Below are 18,700 nucleotides of genomic sequence, written 5' to 3'. Positions count from 1 at the left end.
AACACTACAAATTGTAAGTGCAACATTTTCTGTCAGAGATCCCGTATCTGTAAAGTTGACGGTGGTTCAGATACGCTCTGGTGAACTTGCTGTGAGGCCCCCACGTGACTAGGTCATTCCCCTCCCTTCCCAAGCCCATTCTCCCCAGGTCTCCACTCTTTTTCCCCCGTTGCTGACACTGTGATGAGGATGGACTCTTGGCTCAGCAACAATGAGTCACAGATCCAAACTTCCACAAGGATCAGAGCTCTAAGACATCTTTCTGTGTTCTCTCCGTGTGTGAGTAGATAAAGGCAGTGGACAATGGGCGCCCACAGAAATCCTCCACGGCCCGCCTGCACATTGAATGGATTAAGAAACCACCCCCTTCACCTATACCGCTGACCTTCGATGAGCCATTTTATAATTTCACAGTCATGGAAAGCGATAGAGTAACTGAGATTGTGGGGGTGGTGTCTGTGCAGCCAGCTAACACCCCTCTGTGGTTTGACATAGTTGGTAAGTTCGAGTCTGCCACGGCACTCTAGCCCGGGCAACACAGTGAGACTCTGTCTCAAAAAAAAAAAAAAAAACAAAGGAAAAAGAAAAGATAAAAAGAAAGACTAACAATTAGTGCTAAGCTTAAAAGATGTATAGTGCTGGAATACAAAAGAGCCAGTAAAATGAATAATCAACCTGTGCTTTCGTTCTGATTCTGTAGCTAAGCTGAACAGAAAGTGCTCTCTGGCTGGATTTTCCATAGTATGTTATTTACTGCAATCTTAATGTCTTTCTGTGTGTCATTTAAATTCTATTGTCACACTTGGCTAATCTCATTTCTAAATGTATTGATGGTACTAGACTTGCTGTCCTTCATTTCTCTCTTTTTCTTCACCTTTTTTCTGCATTCTGTTCTTTTTTTTTCTGCTCCCGACTGCCCTGCTTCAAGGTGGCAAGCATGCTCGAGAGATGTTCTATATTCTACAGACAGCTTGTGGGCAGAACTGTTCAACAGAAGGTACCCTTAGTGCAAACACATTTGCTAAAATACAGCTATCCAATCTGCCTTTTACAGTTTTTTTTTTTTTTTCTGAAGCAAATTGAATTACATCTTTCATAACTGCCTGTGACAGGCTGAAGTGCAGCCCACAGATTTCATACATGCCTCTAACAGCTATTGCATTACTCGTATCCAATGACTCCTTTGTTTGAGGTTTGATGGGGTTTGGATTTTGGGGGCGTTTTGATTTTTTTTTCTTTGCTTTTGAGGTATGTGGGCTTTTTGTTGTTTTGTTTTTATCTTTTTGTAGGTCAGTTTATTTAACTGGGCCCTTTCCAACTGAAAAATAAATTAAAATGTATTCCAGCCCCTCTGTTTTGCAGCAGTAGTGCCATTCATATACCAAAAATCCCCATCAGGAGAGTCCCCTGGCTGCTGTCCATGAAAAGAAGGGCAGGAAATGGAACCTAGATATATAGCCAGTCAGCCTCCTGCACAAGCTGAATAGAGAAAGCAGATGGAAGTGTGCAGGACAGACCTCGGGAGCCAACCTTTACATTCCTTGAAAGAAAGCAAGCAAGCACGCCAGGCTGCAAAAGGAAAGGGCGAAGCAGCACGATGGCCCTCAACAAACCGGCAGGGAGAGGCACTGGAGAGGAAATGAGTGCAGAGCACCAGGCAACAAAACAGGCTGTTGCTAAGAGGAGAGAGGCGAGAGTCGGGAGCATGTGCAGCCAGATCTGACACCGGGTTGAGCCAAAGCTGACTTCCCACGCTTCTCTGTAGGAGGCAGGGAATCCAGGAGAGAGCTGGTCTGGGGGAATCATTTCCTTCCACATATCTCTGCCTGGATAGCATGGTCAGGAACCTGCCTCTCTTCCCAGGAACAGCTGCATCTGGGGGAAGCATATAAAAGTTCCACATCTGCATTAATTAGGCATAGAAAAAGGACACCCCGTGCCCTGGCAGTCAAACCTTGGTAGAGAGTTCTCTGAACTCCCAAAAAGAAAGGGCTTGTTTTCCACACATTCCATTTTATGGAAAGACAGTAAAACATCTTTGTTTTACTTAATTGGCATTAATGATGCCATCCCTGTACATGACCATCCTCATTCTAAGCCTTCAATTCCTGCTTTGTCTCCACATAACATATTTGAAATGGAACCTCTTCTGATCCATGAATGATGTCTCCACCTCTTTATCTTCTCAGTCATTTTCAGCTCAAGAAGCTATTATCTGATACAGTTGCTTCTTTTCTGGTGCAACACATTCATTGCCTGGTTGTCTGTGCAGCCACCTTTGGTGATTCCTTCACTATCAGCCCCAATCAGAGTCACAGAAAATGCATCTCAGTTTAACATGTGTCCCCCGAGCTGGGTCTTCAGGGACATGAGCAATGGTGGCTGATTTCTTTTAAATAGCCCAAAGAAGAGTGCAGTAGAAATCAAACAGGCAATAGGATGCCTGGTGTGCTGTTCCAAGCAGTGAAATGAGTTGCCCTCTCTGGTCAACCACCAGTTTATGCCCCTCCTCCCTGGATAGTCCAGTCTGCAAGCCCCTCTAACAGCCTGGCAGTGCCGCTTCTCTCCCTCGCATGATCCATGCATGCAGCCTCCTGACCCACGTACTTCCCACTTATCATCCACGTGCCCTGGGATGCCCTCACGTGGACTCCTTTAGAAATCCTACAAGCACACCTTTCTGTGATGCTCAGTCTCATACCAGCCACCTGACCCCGTTATTCAGGCCAGGTTCACAGCCCTTCTGCATTCCTGCATGCGTATGTGACTGTGTGTAGGTAAGCGTGCCTAGCAGCACTGCATGTGACCTTACTTTCAAGTTTTTCATGTCTGCATTATTAGTGCTCTAGTATCTTTTCATTTGTGTTTATCCTGTCTCCATTCTTAACCCTTAAGGTCAAGGCCCACATCTCCTCATGCCTTCTACCTGCCAATGCTTCTGTTGCTGTCTACCCAGGGCAAGTGGAATAAACTGTGGTGACTGATGGAGATGCCTCTGGCAGCCAACACTTAAACCCTACTGATGCCTCCTGAAACCTATCCAGAGGCAGTATGACCTTCCACTATACTCCCTGTCATTAGCACCTTTGATAAAATAAGAATTTCACTGGTCCAAAAAGAGAGAGCCCTCCAGAGCCCTTACAGATGAGAGCCCTCCTTGGAAGGAATCCTTTTAAGTTGCTCCAAATACAAATCTAGGTACCATTATCAAGAACATGGCATCAGTTTCCAGGTTTCTCCATCTCTGTGTTTCTAAACACCACACTCTTCCTGTTTAATCCCCTTGGTTTCAGTGCACTGAGTAGTTCTCTTAGTGAAGACCTACAGGGTTGTCCCTGTCGTCCGGATGCTCTGTCACAGAGATTTCACTGTAAATTTGGTTACATATAGCCTAGCTTCTTTCACAAATTGACCTTACTGGGCCAGATGCCCAAACAGAACATGATTTTATTTCCATCCTCACATCCAGCTGACAACATCTTGAAACGCCGACTCTTCATTTCACTGCAGAAGTAAAATCCTTTTCCAGGTGCTGGTTGCTTTCAGTATTGATATAGTCCCCTTTCCACCAAATCCCACTTTTGAAAATCTTTCTAATATATCCGAGTCATTTTTTCTCAATCTGCTGACAACATATTTCCCCTTCTCTTAATACCTGTTATTTCCTTTATCGTATTCAGATGTTTCATTCTCGCTTTCAGGATTTCTTGCTTATTTATCTTTGGCCATGGAAACCCTCATCTCTTTCTTCTCTTCCTCCTTACCTAAGCATCTTCTTCGGCCAAGCTAACATAGAAAGGAAAGAGAGGGAACGATGCTCCTCCATGCTCAAGAAACTTAGCAGTGTACTCTAGGTGCTGAGAATAGGCACAAGGCACATAATGTCAGCATGGATCTGAGATAAAGTTTCGCGCTTAAGTGCAATCCCTGCCTAGCTAAATACTCTTATGACTCTTCCAAGGGGAGTCAAGATTTGGTTCCATTATAGACCCATTGCATTCAGACACCCATACAGACACTGAGTTAGAGACCACAGTATCCTGGCCTAGCACTTACAGATGCTATGACTAATGAATGCGCATCAGGTAAGCAGAAATAGTGTTTCAGCATGCTTTTCCCTGAGAGTGTAGTCTCATTTCCACATTTCCAAATTTGTACAATTCTTGTTTAACTGCATTTCTTTTCCTCCCACCATGATATGAATTCACAAAAACTGTGTGGTGAGCAAGATTCTGTCCCTAAGCCTGCACCCTTACACCAAAGTTCTGCCAGACACTTTCTCGTTCCTCCAAAGAGACCACTGCTTGCTATATTACGCAGCTAACTCTTCAGCTTCCAGAAACCGAAGCCCTCCTTGTAACTGAGTTAAGAAAGCTGTAATTAAAAGGAAACATAATAAAGTTCAGCTGTTCTGTGTTTAAACAGCCCAACGCACAGCATGTTCCTTCTCTGTGTTAAAAGAGAAAGAAAATGAAGGGAACACAAATAACCCATAATCCTTTGTGCTTTATCACATATCTTCACACTTCTCAGGAGACTATGACTGCAACTCCACGACTCCTTGATTTACAGACTCTCTAATGTGCACACAATCTGGTTCACAGTTCAGTCCCCGTATCTTTATCCCGATGGCAAATATTTGAATTGTGAAGGCCATCGTTATTACACACTTCAAACAAGTCCTCTTTACCCACAGTTAGATGGAGGATGCTGCCGCCCACTTATTTTTTAGCTTTACACCTGACTTAGACTAGAAAAATGATTTTCCTTGGAGATGGTAAGCACCTAAAATATCTTTATTTATTTATCTCACCCACTGTATACAGAGTAGAAGGGCTATTTAATAAATAATAATAATTCTCTAATGGTGAATGCTAGCACATAGACTCAGCTCTAGTTGATTATCTTTCTGTGTTGCAGATACATAAAGGCCACCTTGACTCTTAGCTTGTCATAGGTTCCTGCAGACTTTGGGTTCTTGGCTGCTGCTGTCTCATAAGCTTATGCCCGTCCTTCTTGAACCTTGTCCCCAGTGGAGCCATTGCTTATTTGGAGTTGGATCGAGTTGGCAAGTTAAATTCTCTGACAGCTCTAACAGTGGCCTTGTTCTCTGACTAGGGCTTGGGCATCTCTGGGTCTTCCCAAACAAGGTGGCCATATTTCTTTCACACAAAACTCTTACCCAGCCCTCCTGAGAGATATCATGTTTGTGTACAATTTCTAATACAGCTATTTCTCCATCAGGGAGACTTTTTCTCAAAGTCATTAAATTAACATCAAACACTTCATTTCTCTTATTCTGCCCTCTTTCCCTAATTTCATCCCAAATAAGCCTCTCCTTTGTCCATAGCAACAGTCTAGTCCAGGGGAGCACATCTGAGCAGACATGGGAAAATAATAATAAAGCCTAAAAACACTTCATATATTAGTTATTTTAAGAAAATGAATTTTAAACTAGATTCTAGAAGGGATTTTTCTTCCTACCACTGTTTCCTGACCTCTATCCAGTGTCTCCTGCCTTCTATGTGAATATCCTTTTCAGCCAGGTACTGTGCTTGCTTCATTCCAAGGCAGAAAATTATTCATGATCAAACCGTAACTGGTGTTTAACATTTTTCCTTAAGTTCGGTGTACGTGCCGAACCTGATTGAACAGCTTGTGTACGGCTCCCTTAATTCATTGAGATTCAGCAGCTGAGTGTTTTGGAAGCTTCTCACACAACAACACTTCCCCTTGGTGACTACTAGATTTGGGTTGGTGTGTTTATAATTACACATGCGGTGGAATGATGCTGAGGAGGGATCTGGAAGCTTCTCTAAAGGGGAAGCTGTGCGATTTTCACCATTGGATCTCTTCATGGAGAAAGGGTGGTGCTTTGTACCCTTTTTAAAAGAAAAACTTAATTAAATCATGGCCCAGTGCTCTGCTGCCCAGCACATTAAGCAGTAGCTGCTGGCTCAAAGTGCAGGGTGTCCCAAAAGTCTCCATACAAAGGAAAAATTTTGTGATGAATATTTCATAAACAAAGGTGCATTTAGCTACAGTTTCCCATTTTCTCTATGTCTGGCGACTTTTTGGATACCCTGTATTTTCATTCATGCCCCATTTTTAAAGCCTTTTACGACAATCCCACTTGCTAAGTTTAACTTTAGAATCCAATAGAAATCCAATATGCCTCTTCTGCTCTTTGTTTACTCTATTACACCTGTCTTGACTGAAAATGGTCAAAGAGAAGTGTCCCTGATGTGAATTATCTGTTATGTGGGCTGTTCACAACCTCGCTTTTAACCATCTCTGCCGCACACCCCTGCAGCAACGCTCAGGCTGTGACTCTTCTAATTTCCCACTTTGTTGAAACTCAGACCAGCTCGGCGGTGTCCTCCCTTGTCCCCACCTTTTGTTTAGCCTGATGCTGCTGCACCAAATACACTCTGGCTTTGCATGTTCTGTTACTGGCTCTGAGGAAGCACACCTTGTTTAAGCGGAATGCTGCTAGTGAGAATGGACTCCTGGCATTTGATATTCTCACCCTGGATGATTCGGACATGGTTTCCTATGAAAATGAAATCACCTGTCAGGCTAAAAGGAAGCCTGAAAAATGAGACCTGGGGGAGAGATACGGAGTCATTTATGAAATGGGATGCTTAAGTGGTAGGTTATTAAATTGTGTGAGGGTTGATGGTGAACTGCTGGTCTAGATTCTGTGGTCCCATGTCAGAAATTCATTTTAAAACTCAGGGAAGATTTTGTTTTACATGAAATCTTGGTTTAACTAGGAGCAAATGTCCTGGAAATATGTAGCAGGGGCTGCTAGCTATATTGGTAGACAGGGATAGTTTGTAGGCTCTCTCTCCAGCGCTCTTTGCCCTGCTTGTGTAATGGTCTAGCTCATCTACCCCTTTGGAGGCTTCTGGTGTAGAGTATTTGAAACGATAATGGTGAATGAGAGGGACACACACACACACACACACACACACAGAGGAAGAGAGAGAACTATAGAAAAATGACAACCATAAAAGTAGCCAAAAGTGTTATTTGGTTCTGCCTCTCTCCTTCTTAGTTAAAAAAGAAAAAAAAAAAAAAAGGAAACATTATTTGATACAAAAAACAACTAAGAAAAAGCACACAGTCTATATGCCATATGTAAAATATGTAAATTTTATGCCACTAACCACATGCAGTGCTTATGTATTTTTGTGTAGGGCCCTAAGAAAAATGTGAGTCTAAGTCTGTGTGAGAGCGAATAGCATTGCCCTCTCTCACTGTGAACAGTAACTGAAACTGAAAATCTTTGCTTGTAGGTTCTCTCCATTTTACTTTCATTAATCACTAAACTGGAGCAAACTAAAGTTTTATGATTTGCATAATGTTTATTTTGCCTTGACTTACAAATTTTCACCTTTTAAAATAACAGACATTAGAGAATGACCTCTTGTCCCTCCCCAACACCCCCAAAGAAACCATGGTCCTCAGATTTTAAGAAAGTAAGCATCTCGGTGAAGAAAACATTCTTTTTTTTTTTTTTTTTTGCATTCATTACAGACATCTTTCAAGGAAAACATTCTAACACTGATTTTAAATGTGATTTAAAATGTGATTTGATACCCTCAGAAACAACTTGAGAAGTTGCATTCTCATCTTTCCTTCTGCACAGGTCTTATGAGGCAGTTTTATATCCTTTCTTTGAAAGTTTCCATGGCAAAGATTTTTGTTTTTGTTTTGTTTTGTTTTGTTTTTCAGAATGTACCACTTGATGGCAAATGATTTTTCTTTGCTTGTGAAGATGGTTATTTAAGACACTCGAATCAGCCTTCCATTTTATTTCATGTGGTTATCAACATGAAACATTCCCTTTGAGTAAGAAATGGTGACCTCAGGCTTGCTTCCCTTTGCAGCTAGACTTCCCCCTCTTTCTCCTTATCCTATTCTTCAAAAGATTTCTTTGGAGTTAACGTTTAGTGCTCCTCAGTAAATCAATTAAAGATATTAATTGGAAGATAGGTCTCTTTTTAGATGAAATTTTTGAAAAAGTATATAATCTCCAAGCAATTCTCTGGTACCCTTATATCTCCATAACTTTAATTAAATGTCAAGTGCAATTATTTCTCTCTTGCAATTAAATAATCTTAAGTGTATATGACAGCTGCAAGCAATAAGTATTGGAAATACATATATGACCAGGTTTTTTTCCTTTAAACCATATTATTTATTTTGTGTCGCTGTATATCAAATTCTAGTAATTCAGGTAAAATTTTACTTTCCCTTAACTGATGTGCCCATTTATAATTATAATATCACAGAAATGTATGGTTCATTGATTAGCAAAATGAAAAATGCAACCAGGTCTGTCTTAAAAAAAAGGAAAAAAATGAAATGCAAAGAATGTAGAATGTAAGAAAAGCCAAGGTTTCATTTCTAAAATATGAAATTCAATAAATGCATTGTCCCATATGCTGTAGTTAAATAAAATTACTGTCTAAGAACAAAATTGACACCATGAAATTTCAGTCTAAAATAAATAGAGCTTGTGAACATATACTGATATATATATAATTAAAATCATTCCAGCATTTATACCATTATCTTCTCTCCCCCTTAAAATAATCTTTCATTTTGGAAGATCATAAACCATACTTTGGTTCACAGAGATAGAAATATCAGCAGTAATTTAAACAATCGCAATGTTGTCTTAAACATACTATTCACATATTGTGAGTTATAGCTGGCCCTGGGGGGGGAAAAGTAAAGTTTTTATACAAATTGTTTTATAAGTTGGTGTTACATAAGCTGATGTTTCCTCTACTTCTTTCCCAATTTTATTTTGTGAGTCTCCCATAAATTTTCAACATTTTATAGGAGAAAAATAATTCCCACTGTCAAGATGGCAAAAAAAAAGTATTTCTATAAATATCCCAACTTGCAGATATAGAATTTTTAATATGAAATTAAAAACATTTTTGCTTTGTCTTTCAAGAATTTATAATTTATTTCTGACATCTAATTGAGGGAATCTGAATTTCACCAGCCATATGTTTACCATCAATCCTGAAAGAGATTTTAAGTGTCTACTCATTTTATTAATAATAATTGGACTATTTGTTTAGTTGGAATTTAATCTACTTTGGAAAAAAAATCTACAAATTTGTAACACAGAAGCCACAAGGGGTTAGAGGGCCTTTAGGTTTCTGAATAGTTTATAGAGTCAATTTATGCTTCACTACTCTAACATTACTGTTGAGGTTTTTCTTTGCAATACATTCCTTTTTCGTCACATTTGTTATGCATTGTAGAGGCTGTGATTTGAGATATGAATTAAGTCAGGAGTAAAGAGGTCCCATTTAAGACGTGCAAAATCGAGCCATAGGGATGCCTGTCAAAAAATATTTCTCTACAAGAGCTCCCTTTAAAGATATATGCTTTAATACATGTAATAAATTCTCAGATATGCTAATTTCATGTTGTTTTTGTGAACTCGTCAGGGGGGAATTTTGACAGCTCTTTTGATGCAGAGAAGGGTGTTGGGACAATTGTCATCGCAAAACCTTTGGATGCAGAGCAGAGGTCCATCTACAATATGAGTGTGGAGGTCACCGATGGGACAAATGTTGCTGTCACTCAGGTGAGATGTTAAATTACTGAATAGCAGGAATGCCGAAAAAACTGCTAAAGTCAGGGGTGCAAGCAATGATAACAGTGTATTGGAAGCAGTAAATTATGTCCGTGGACTTCTAGTGTTTAAAAAAATCATTTTAGAGAGAAACCTAGAAAAAGGATTCTATTTAACTTAGCTGTCTCTTCCAAGAAATTACAATTGTTCATGTGTGGAACATGATATGCATTTGTTTGTTGATCATTTACTGCAGATTTATCTCTTTGAACAATGAAGTTAGCTTTCTCTGAATTTATAAAGGGGAGGACATCTATATTGTCTGAGTTAATATACCATGATATTCTTTACCTTTTCATTTTTTTAGTCACAGAAAATTATAGCTAAAGAATACCTAAGAGATGTTGAGCATTTTTTTATATGTTTGCTGGCCATTATTCTGTCTTCTTTTGAAAAGTTTCTGTTCATTTCCCTTGCCCATTTGTTGATGGGGTTGTTTGATTTTTTCTTGTTGATTTTTTTGAGTTCTAGATAGATTCTGGTTATCAGCCCTTTATCATATGAGTAGAGAGCAAATATTTTTTCCCATTCTGTGGGCTGTCTATTCACTCTAATGATAGTTTCCTTGGCAGTGCAGAAGCTTTTTAATTTGATTAGATCCCACTTATTTATTTTTGTTGCTGTGGCGATTGCTTTGGGGTTCTTCTTCAAGAATTCCTTACCTAGGCCGATGTCTGAAAGGGTCTTCCCAACATCTTCATTTAGAATTCTTAAGGTTTCATGCCTTAGGTTTAAGTCTGTTATCCATCTTGAATTGATTTTTGTGAGAGGTGAGAGGTGGGGGTCTAGTTTCAGTCTTCTGCATGTAGCTATCCAGTTTTCCCAGCACCATTTATTGAAAAGAGATTCTTTTCCCCAGTGTATGTTTTTGTCAGCTTTGTCAAAGATTAGATTACCATATACAGATGGTTTCATCTCTGGATTCTGGGTCCTGTTCCAGAGGTCAATGTCTCTATTTTTGTGCCAGTACCAAGCTGTTTTAGTCACTACAGCCTGGTAGTACAGCTTAAAGTCTGGTAAACTGATACCTCCCAGTTTGTTCTTTTTACTTAAGATTGCTTAGAGAAATGCAAATGAAAACCACAATGAGGTGTCACCTAACCCCGGTGAGATTGGCCTCTATCAAAAAAACACAAAACAACAAATGTTGGCGAGGATGTGGAGAGACAGGAACACTTTTACACTGCTGGTGGGACTGCAAATTAGTGCAACCTCTGTGGAAAAGAATTTGGAGATACCTCAGAGAGCTAAAAACAGAAATACCATTCGATCCAGCAATAGCACTATTAGGCATCTACCCAAAAGAGCACAAAACATTCTACAATAAAGACATCTGCACCCGAATGTTGATGGCAGCACAATTCACTATTGCAAGAATGTGGAAACAACCCAAGTGCCCGTCAATCTATGAGTGGATTATTAAAATTTGGTATATGTTTACAATGGAATATTACTCAATCATAAGAAACAACAGTGATCTAGCACCTCTTATACTTTCCTGGATTAAACTTAAGCCCATTATCCAAAGTGGGGCACCACAAGAGCAGAAGAACGGGATCCATTTGTACTCACCATCAAATTGGTATTAACTAATCAACACATAAATGCACATATAAGAATAACATCTATTGGATGTTGGGCAGGGGGGAGGAGGGAAAAGGGGACGGGTATTTGTATACACAAGGAATGCAATGCGCACCACCCGAAGGATGGACATATTTGAAACTCGGACTTGGGACCAAGGGCAACATACGTAACCTAAACACCTGTACCCCCATAATATGCTGAAATAAAAGAGAAAAAAAAAAAAAAGAATACCTAAGAGTCCAAATGCATTTTATAGACTAAGCTAAGCAATCTGTCCAAGGTCACATGCCTTAATAATGAACAGGGGCTGGGATTTAGGTGTCCTGACTCCCTTTCTCCCATTCTAGCCTCTACACCACAGTTCTTTATCCTGACTGCACAGTAGAATCCCCTGGTTGTGGGGGGGTGTTAAAAACACTGTTGGCTGCACCCTAGCCTCAGAGATCCTATGTGATTCTAACATGCAGCCAGGGGTCGAGGACTAATCCTTATACTATTGTGCAACCTGAGTGTATATGAAAGGATATGGAGAGCTGAGAGGAAGAGAAAGCTCTGGGCTTTTCACATGGCCCAGCACATCTTCCTAAGTGAGACCAAAGCAGTATTAGGTATCAATATAGTACAGACGTGCCCTAAATATGAGAGGATATTTTTGTTTTGTTTTAGCACCGGAGACTTCAGCTGGTTATGGCAGAGAGCTGGTGCCCATGCATTTGCTATAATCCCTCCCTTCCTGCCTGCTTCATTTTCTTGTTCCTGTGACCCCAGAAGGCACAACTAATTGATCACAGTCCTTTTTCCTGCTGAGCCCAAGTGTGTCCCCAGAATCATTCTCAACACAATTGAGAGTTCAGGTTGTGAAGGCAGAATTTTTGCCAACCCTGAAGCAAGCATTGGTTTGTTCTAAATACAATGTAAGCTTCTGTAACTAGGTAGTTTTAAAAAGGGTAGGGGGAGTATTTCATGTGCTTTGTATAGCCAGGGTGCCTCTTAGTTTGAAATTGTTTCAAAAATATAATGAAATTGTTTCCTTTGAGTCTGTTTATAATTATAGGATGGTAGAATTTGAAGGAGACAATAGGGTTCATTTCAGTACAACTCCTTTACTTTACATTCCAATAACCTGAATACCCAGAAAGGGGGAAGGACTTGCACACGGTAAGGCAGCCAGCGTGTGTGACAATTCCTGATCCTCCAACCTGTGTCCTTTCGCAGTAACTAGGAGGACCACGCAGCCCTGTTTGCCTTTAAAAGTCCCATTTACACCTGTTGCACTGGCGTAGTTATTAGTAGTACCCTCTTCACTCTCAAAATTGCCCCAGTTGGGACAATAAATTATATGATCACCCTGCCTAAAGCATACTGCTTCAGGGTATTTTCAAGACTAAAATATAGACATATAGAAAGGACCCTATGGCTGAGGTTCTACAGGAACCACATAATCTGAAAACATGGCCCCAAGACTAATACAAAACAAGCCACCTGCAGGACTACTAAGTCTTTAGTATTAATTCATTGTAAATGTGAATTTAAATCAGGTTTTTAAAATTAGCCATGTCTTAGCATACCCAACCTCAACTTTGTAGTGCCACTTAAAAACATAAGACATATTTTGAGTAAAATACAAATAAAGCATGGGACCATATTCATTTTCCAGAGTTTTATACCTGTTGAATTAAATGGTATTCAGTGTGCCCAGAACATTATGGATATTTTAAAAATTAAATATTTATTTAATGAGTGAATGAATAGTGGATACTATTTATTCAGCAGGGTCTATATGGCAGGTATACTAGGTCTTCAAAGCACACAACTGATTTATGTTAACAACAACAAAAAATTATCAATGAAACTTTTCTTTTAGAATTTCAGTAGGACCAGATGAGAAATCATTAAACAGCATTTATTCTACAAATGTTTTTTGAGTTCATACCTTATGCTAAGAACTATACGAGGTGCTAAGTACTAAGATCACAGTGATTCAGAGTTTTAAATCCAGATGACTGATAAGCACTCATTTTTAAAAAATTAGTATGGAAACATATATTACAAGGCTTTGAATGTACACATTGCTTGAGTCCTGTTTTTGTTGATTTTATTTCGACTAGTACACAGTTAGACTTATCTCCAGAGCAGTTCAGAAGGAGTTAGAGAATTGGGGTGAACTTGGAGATCCCCCTTGGCAGGGCCAAGATGAGGAAGTTATAGTAATAAAAGGTGTCAAGAGATTTTCTTGTCAAAAGCATCTAAGTCACTCTGTGTCTCCAGAGCCGTGACCTCCTTAAGAAGTGAGAGCTAACACTTTCCAAAGTATAAACTCGTGTCATCGTTATTACATCAGAAAACCATTACTCTTTCTATTGAGTTGTCTTAGGGCCTGACCACCTGCCAGCGCTGCCAATCCAGGCCTCTGACATTTACCACGTCTTCCCTGGCAGTGGTGGCAGAAGCTGTTCTCTGAATTAGTCAGCACCCTCAGTGTCAAGGACATTTTTACAAAAGGATGTTTTGAGAAATAAAAGACATTCTAGATTTCTTTTACAAATCAGTGAAGCATGCTCCAAACCATGACCCTAGGCAACTTAATGATTCTACCATCAAACAGAGACCCTTCACCATATAACTAAATAAATGTCCTGTAGCCCCAAAACACCTGTTCAGTTTTCCTTTGGGATCCTTCTCTACTTTGTTCATTTGGAATCATAAAACGTGGTATGACACAGGCTTCAAACCAGCCATAAACAACATGTTGAACTTTACTTCACATACGTCAAATAAATCAGAACCTCACTGATTCTGTGTTTACATGAAAACCCTTCCTTCATCTTCAGTTTTGGCCTGTTCTCCCAACTCTCACAGAGTTCTTGTGCCTCGGAGCTACACTATCTGATGAAGAATAAATGTCCCTTCTTTCCTGAGATTCCTTAGTGTGAGCACAGATTGTAAGAAGGTCCTGTGGATTTCAAGTTATGAAGACTTGGATGAACTAAATGCAAGAACAAATCTTGCATTGATCTCTCCAAGACAATTAGAGGTCCTAAGAAGTCCTGGAATTCCATACATTTTTAAATAAATTTTGGCATGCATGTATATTTTTCTAGAGAGAAAGCCCATAGTTTTTGTCAGATGTTTAAATGGGTATGTGGCCTAAAAATGATTAAGATAAAGTAACTCCTTAACACGTTTTCGTCAGCTGGCAACTCTAGTTAAAATTTTCAACCTACAACCACCCATATTTCCTAGGAAACACACACACCTGAGGGGATCATTGGTCCTATAAAGGCTCCCCAGCACTGGCACCTGGGTTTCCAGGGTGTTTCAAAACATCATTTTTGTGAGTTAATAAAGAGACTAAGTTTGTCCCCCAAAGCCTTGAACAGTGAACAGGAAGTTAACGGTCTTCGAAAAATTTTTTTTTAAATGTAATAATCAGTGGAGGGGAAAAAAGGTACCGCCATCTTCAGCACTGCAGAAGTGTTCTCCTTGTCGATGTCTCAGAAGCCCAGAGATGAGAGAGGGCGTCGGCTGAGAAGGGAAGGATGGAAGGGTTGAGGGTGGCAGTACAGTCTGCACTGCCTGGGGTGAGAGGGGTCGAGGAATCCCAAGCAGCACAGGCTGTTACAAGCAGGGGGGAAGCAGAGCATGTCCAGGTGGAACCAGAGGCCATAAGAGCAGGAATAATGAAATGCCAAGGAGGATGGGGCTACCATCCTTTTGAACATAAAGGAGTGCTACAAAACCATTTTAAGAGGAATTCTTCCCCTAGCACCCAGGCTGTGGTCTTTACAAATCATTTACCATGGAAAGGAAGCAGAATTCCTTACAGAAATAGCTAATTCCAGGTTTGGGGCAGGAGCCTGGGGCATCGTATCCTGCCAGAAAACACTAATGAAATTATGTTGAAAGGTGACAAAAGGCAACTTAAACTAGCTTCCACCAAAGATGGGATGATTTGAACATCAAAAAAGGATAATGGAATAATGACTCTAATAGACTGAAACATGTGAAATAGATAAAAATCCCAAGTGTTTACATATATTCAGCCTCAAAAACAAATTCATGTGATGCTCACCTAACCCTACTACTTACGAGGGAGACACTCTTTTAAGATGCCTGCTTGGGGAACGTGATGCCACCTGTGGCCATCAGAATGTCCCATATCCAGCCATATATCCTGGGAAGAGAGCAAAATACCTCAACCTCCTCATAGCTCTTGCTTCAACCACTGAGCTTTTGGGCCCCAGAGACATGCTTTACCCAGGATGAGAAATTATGAATTTTAACAACTTTCCCCATACATCTGCCAAGCCAATTTGAGTTACTACATCATCATAGCAAATTCACATGAATCTAGAACATGGCTCTTCCAAAGGGTCAATGGATGAAAATACATAGTAATATATAACACCTGATATCTGCATAATAAGACTTTACTTAACTAACAAGCCTCATTCTTAAGCTTCATTTCCCTGTAACAATGGGGTAGCTGAGTCAGGTGTTATCATTACACTCATTTTCCAGTGAGAAATTCAGGCACAGACTGGTTAGGTGGCCTGCCTAGGTGTACAAAGAGATATAAATCCACTTCTTCCTTCTCAAAATCATATACCATCCCAGGAACTTTCTCCTGCACATTTATATATACGAAACACATAATGTAATTCATTAGTGAAAGCATCTGGTGTCATGGAAGGAGCACTGACCCAGAATCAGGAAAACCAAGTTCAAGTCAGCACTTAACCAATTGCTGTCTGTTACTGCAGAGGGTAGCTCAGTATCTATGAGGCTCAGTTTCTTCTGCATAAGGGGGATAAGACCTCACATGTCTCATGGGTTTTCATAAGAATGAAATAAGATATTACGGGAAGATTCTTGGAATCTGTCATGTGCCGGACACATACAGGCTTTATTAATGTCTGTTTCTCAGTTAACTTAAAATTAGCTATAAAATATGTGTGTGGCTTTTATTGTTATTTATGAAAGACAACAGAGAAAGTCATACCCAAATAATAATCTAAAAGTTACATTACATTAATTATGATGTGCAATTTCATGATTTTAATGTTTTTCTTATTCAAGTAATGCTTTGGATTTCTAAAGATAGGAAAATCAGCTTGTATTTGTGCACTCCACAGCCAAACCTGAGATAAAAAAATCTCTTCCAGATAATCTCCAAACTCCTTAAACCCCACAGAGGGGGTTTATTGAGATTGGCCACAGTCTTTCTGAAAAGGGTCTGCATTTACTGGGGGTGGGAGGGCTGTGACCTCCAGTCCTAAGGTTTGCCTTGCCCTTCACTGCTTTGAGAATTCCATTCCTCCCCTGTCTCTAAGTGCTGTGTTTGGAGTTCCTAACTGTCCTGCCACCTTAAAAAGATTTTTACCTTGAAGATTTGGACTTTGTCTTACCCCTTCCTTTGCCCTGAACCTGCTTAAAAAGAGGAAAAGAAATCGCTTTTGCCAAAGCTACTCCATGATTTCCTAGACCCTCCACAGGACATCTCCGCCATCAAGGTTTTTCTTTCACCTCCTTTGGTATCATCTGCCTCTTAGCAGGTGAAAAAGGCAGTGGCCCAAAACTTCCTTGTGTATTTGATGGAACAGCTACAATTATATATAGATAAAATAAGACAGAAAGCTATCTCTTAAAATGTGAGACTTTCTGTTTTTAAAAAAATGATAAAATTTCACTGTATGTAATAGATGCATGCCTGACAACTTATGGGGAAATCAATTTTTGAAAATGGATTCCAGTTTTAAAAGCAGCAGGGAACTTTCCATTTAAAATAATCCCACGATTAGTGTTCCTGAAATGAGAATGGAATCATTTCTCTATTTTATAAATTAGGATTTCTTTTTAGAAAAGTACATAATATTTGCACACATCATGTATAATAAATGGTACATACATTTATTTTGTATGTGTACATAACTTAAGTGCACATGGAAAGGATTTGATGGAATGAATACAGAACTGGCTCCGTAAGACCTGGATTTGAGTCTGGCCTTGCTGTTGTGACTTGGGGCACAAACTTTAACTTCTCTGATTCTCTTTTTCCCTACTGGCAAATGAGGGATAATACTGCTTAAAAAATGAATATGATACAGATTTATAAACTGTGCAACAAGTACAAGCTACATGATTTTTCTACTTATATGTTCAAAAACAAAACTTATAAGCTTGAGGAGAATGGAAGTGACTTCACCCTTGAAATCACAAGTATAGAATGTTTTAAATATGGTTTCGAAATGCCAGCAGAGGCAGAAGAGAGTTTCAGTAATTTAGGACTTAATTGGTTCTAATAAAAGACAGAGCCTTTACCCTACAGCTCGCCACATGGGCACTTCATACCAGGAGCCTTTGTAAAGCAGAGCTTGGCATCTACCCAGACTTAGCTTAGAGGAGCCTGCAAAACCCACAGTGTTTGTGGTGGGCAGCATTGATACCAGCTCTGAAGAGACTTCCTATATTCGGGTTTCCTCCTGCTTTGATTTCATTGTACATCTTTAGGCATTTCAATTACCATTTTGCACACAACATCTCTGAGAGTTACTTTGCTTTGTTTGTTAGTTCAGGAGCTCACAAATGGCCCCAACTGTGGGAAATAAAAAGCAAATGAGGAGAAGGAAGTCTTTTACAGAGAAACACTTGTTCTGACTGTAGATTAGGTTTAGGACAAAGCAAGCAGAAAGAGGCAAGCTTTTCAAGAGCACATCAACTTTGAAACTTTGTGAAGGTCAGGGCAGCCTTGCTGGCTGGAAAAGCTTTTTTTTTTTTTTTATCCTGTTAAATAACAACTCAAATATTTTAGCATCTTGACTAAGTTAACTTGAACTTTTTAAAGGAAAGAATTGACATTCAAAGAATCTAGTATGGTTTTGCAAATACAGTAGAGACAAAAACAATACCCAAAACTCTATCGGCACATTTCTCAACGCTTTTTCTACCACAAACTACAAGGCAAAGCTTGCCCCATGTCAGGCTCGCTCCCAAAGGCAAGTTGTCCTGGCACAGAGATGGTAGCACCACCCCTCGTCTCTCACTTAAAACAAGCATATCTATCAAAGTGCATGATCATGCAGCTATTTATATAGATAACCACTATCTGGTTGCATTTACTTTAAAAAGTAAATAATTTTCTGGAAAGCAGCCAAACACTGGCATATTATTTAATGGAGAATCATTAGAGGCTTTTTTGTTAGTCAGGAATAAGACAAGGGAATCATTATGTTCACTACTATTTAATGCTGTGCTCTATTAGTCAATATAACTAAACAAAGCAATTTGTGTAATAAGAATTATAAAGAAAAAGGTAGCTGGGCACGGTGGCGTACCTGTAGTTACAGCTACTTGGGAGGTTGAGACAGGAGGATCACTTGAGCCCAGGATGTCAAATCCAGCCTGGGCATCATAGTGAGACACCCATCTCTAAAATAAATAAATAAA

At 39.7% G+C, this 18,700-nt stretch overlaps 1 protein-coding gene across 1 annotated transcript in view; it reads left to right on the top strand.

The window, feature by feature from the left end:
• The window catches only part of FAT3 (FAT atypical cadherin 3), a 528,492-nt gene that overhangs the window by 400,639 nt on the left and 109,153 nt on the right, over positions 1-18,700 (top strand). Inside the window, exons 5-6 of the mRNA XM_012657230.1 lie at positions 288-498; positions 9,480-9,619. Of these exons, the coding sequence (XP_012512684.1) occupies positions 288-498; positions 9,480-9,619 (351 nt within the window). The remainder of the gene's footprint in view (positions 1-287; positions 499-9,479; positions 9,620-18,700) is intronic.

Source organism: Propithecus coquereli, unplaced genomic scaffold, assembly GCF_000956105.1.
Source record: "Propithecus coquereli isolate 6110/MARCELLA unplaced genomic scaffold, Pcoq_1.0 Scaffold534, whole genome shotgun sequence".
Taxonomy (NCBI): Eukaryota; Metazoa; Chordata; class Mammalia; order Primates; family Indriidae; genus Propithecus; species Propithecus coquereli.
The sequence above is the reverse complement of the archived record's forward strand: the minus strand, read 5'-3'. Positions and strand labels throughout refer to the sequence as shown.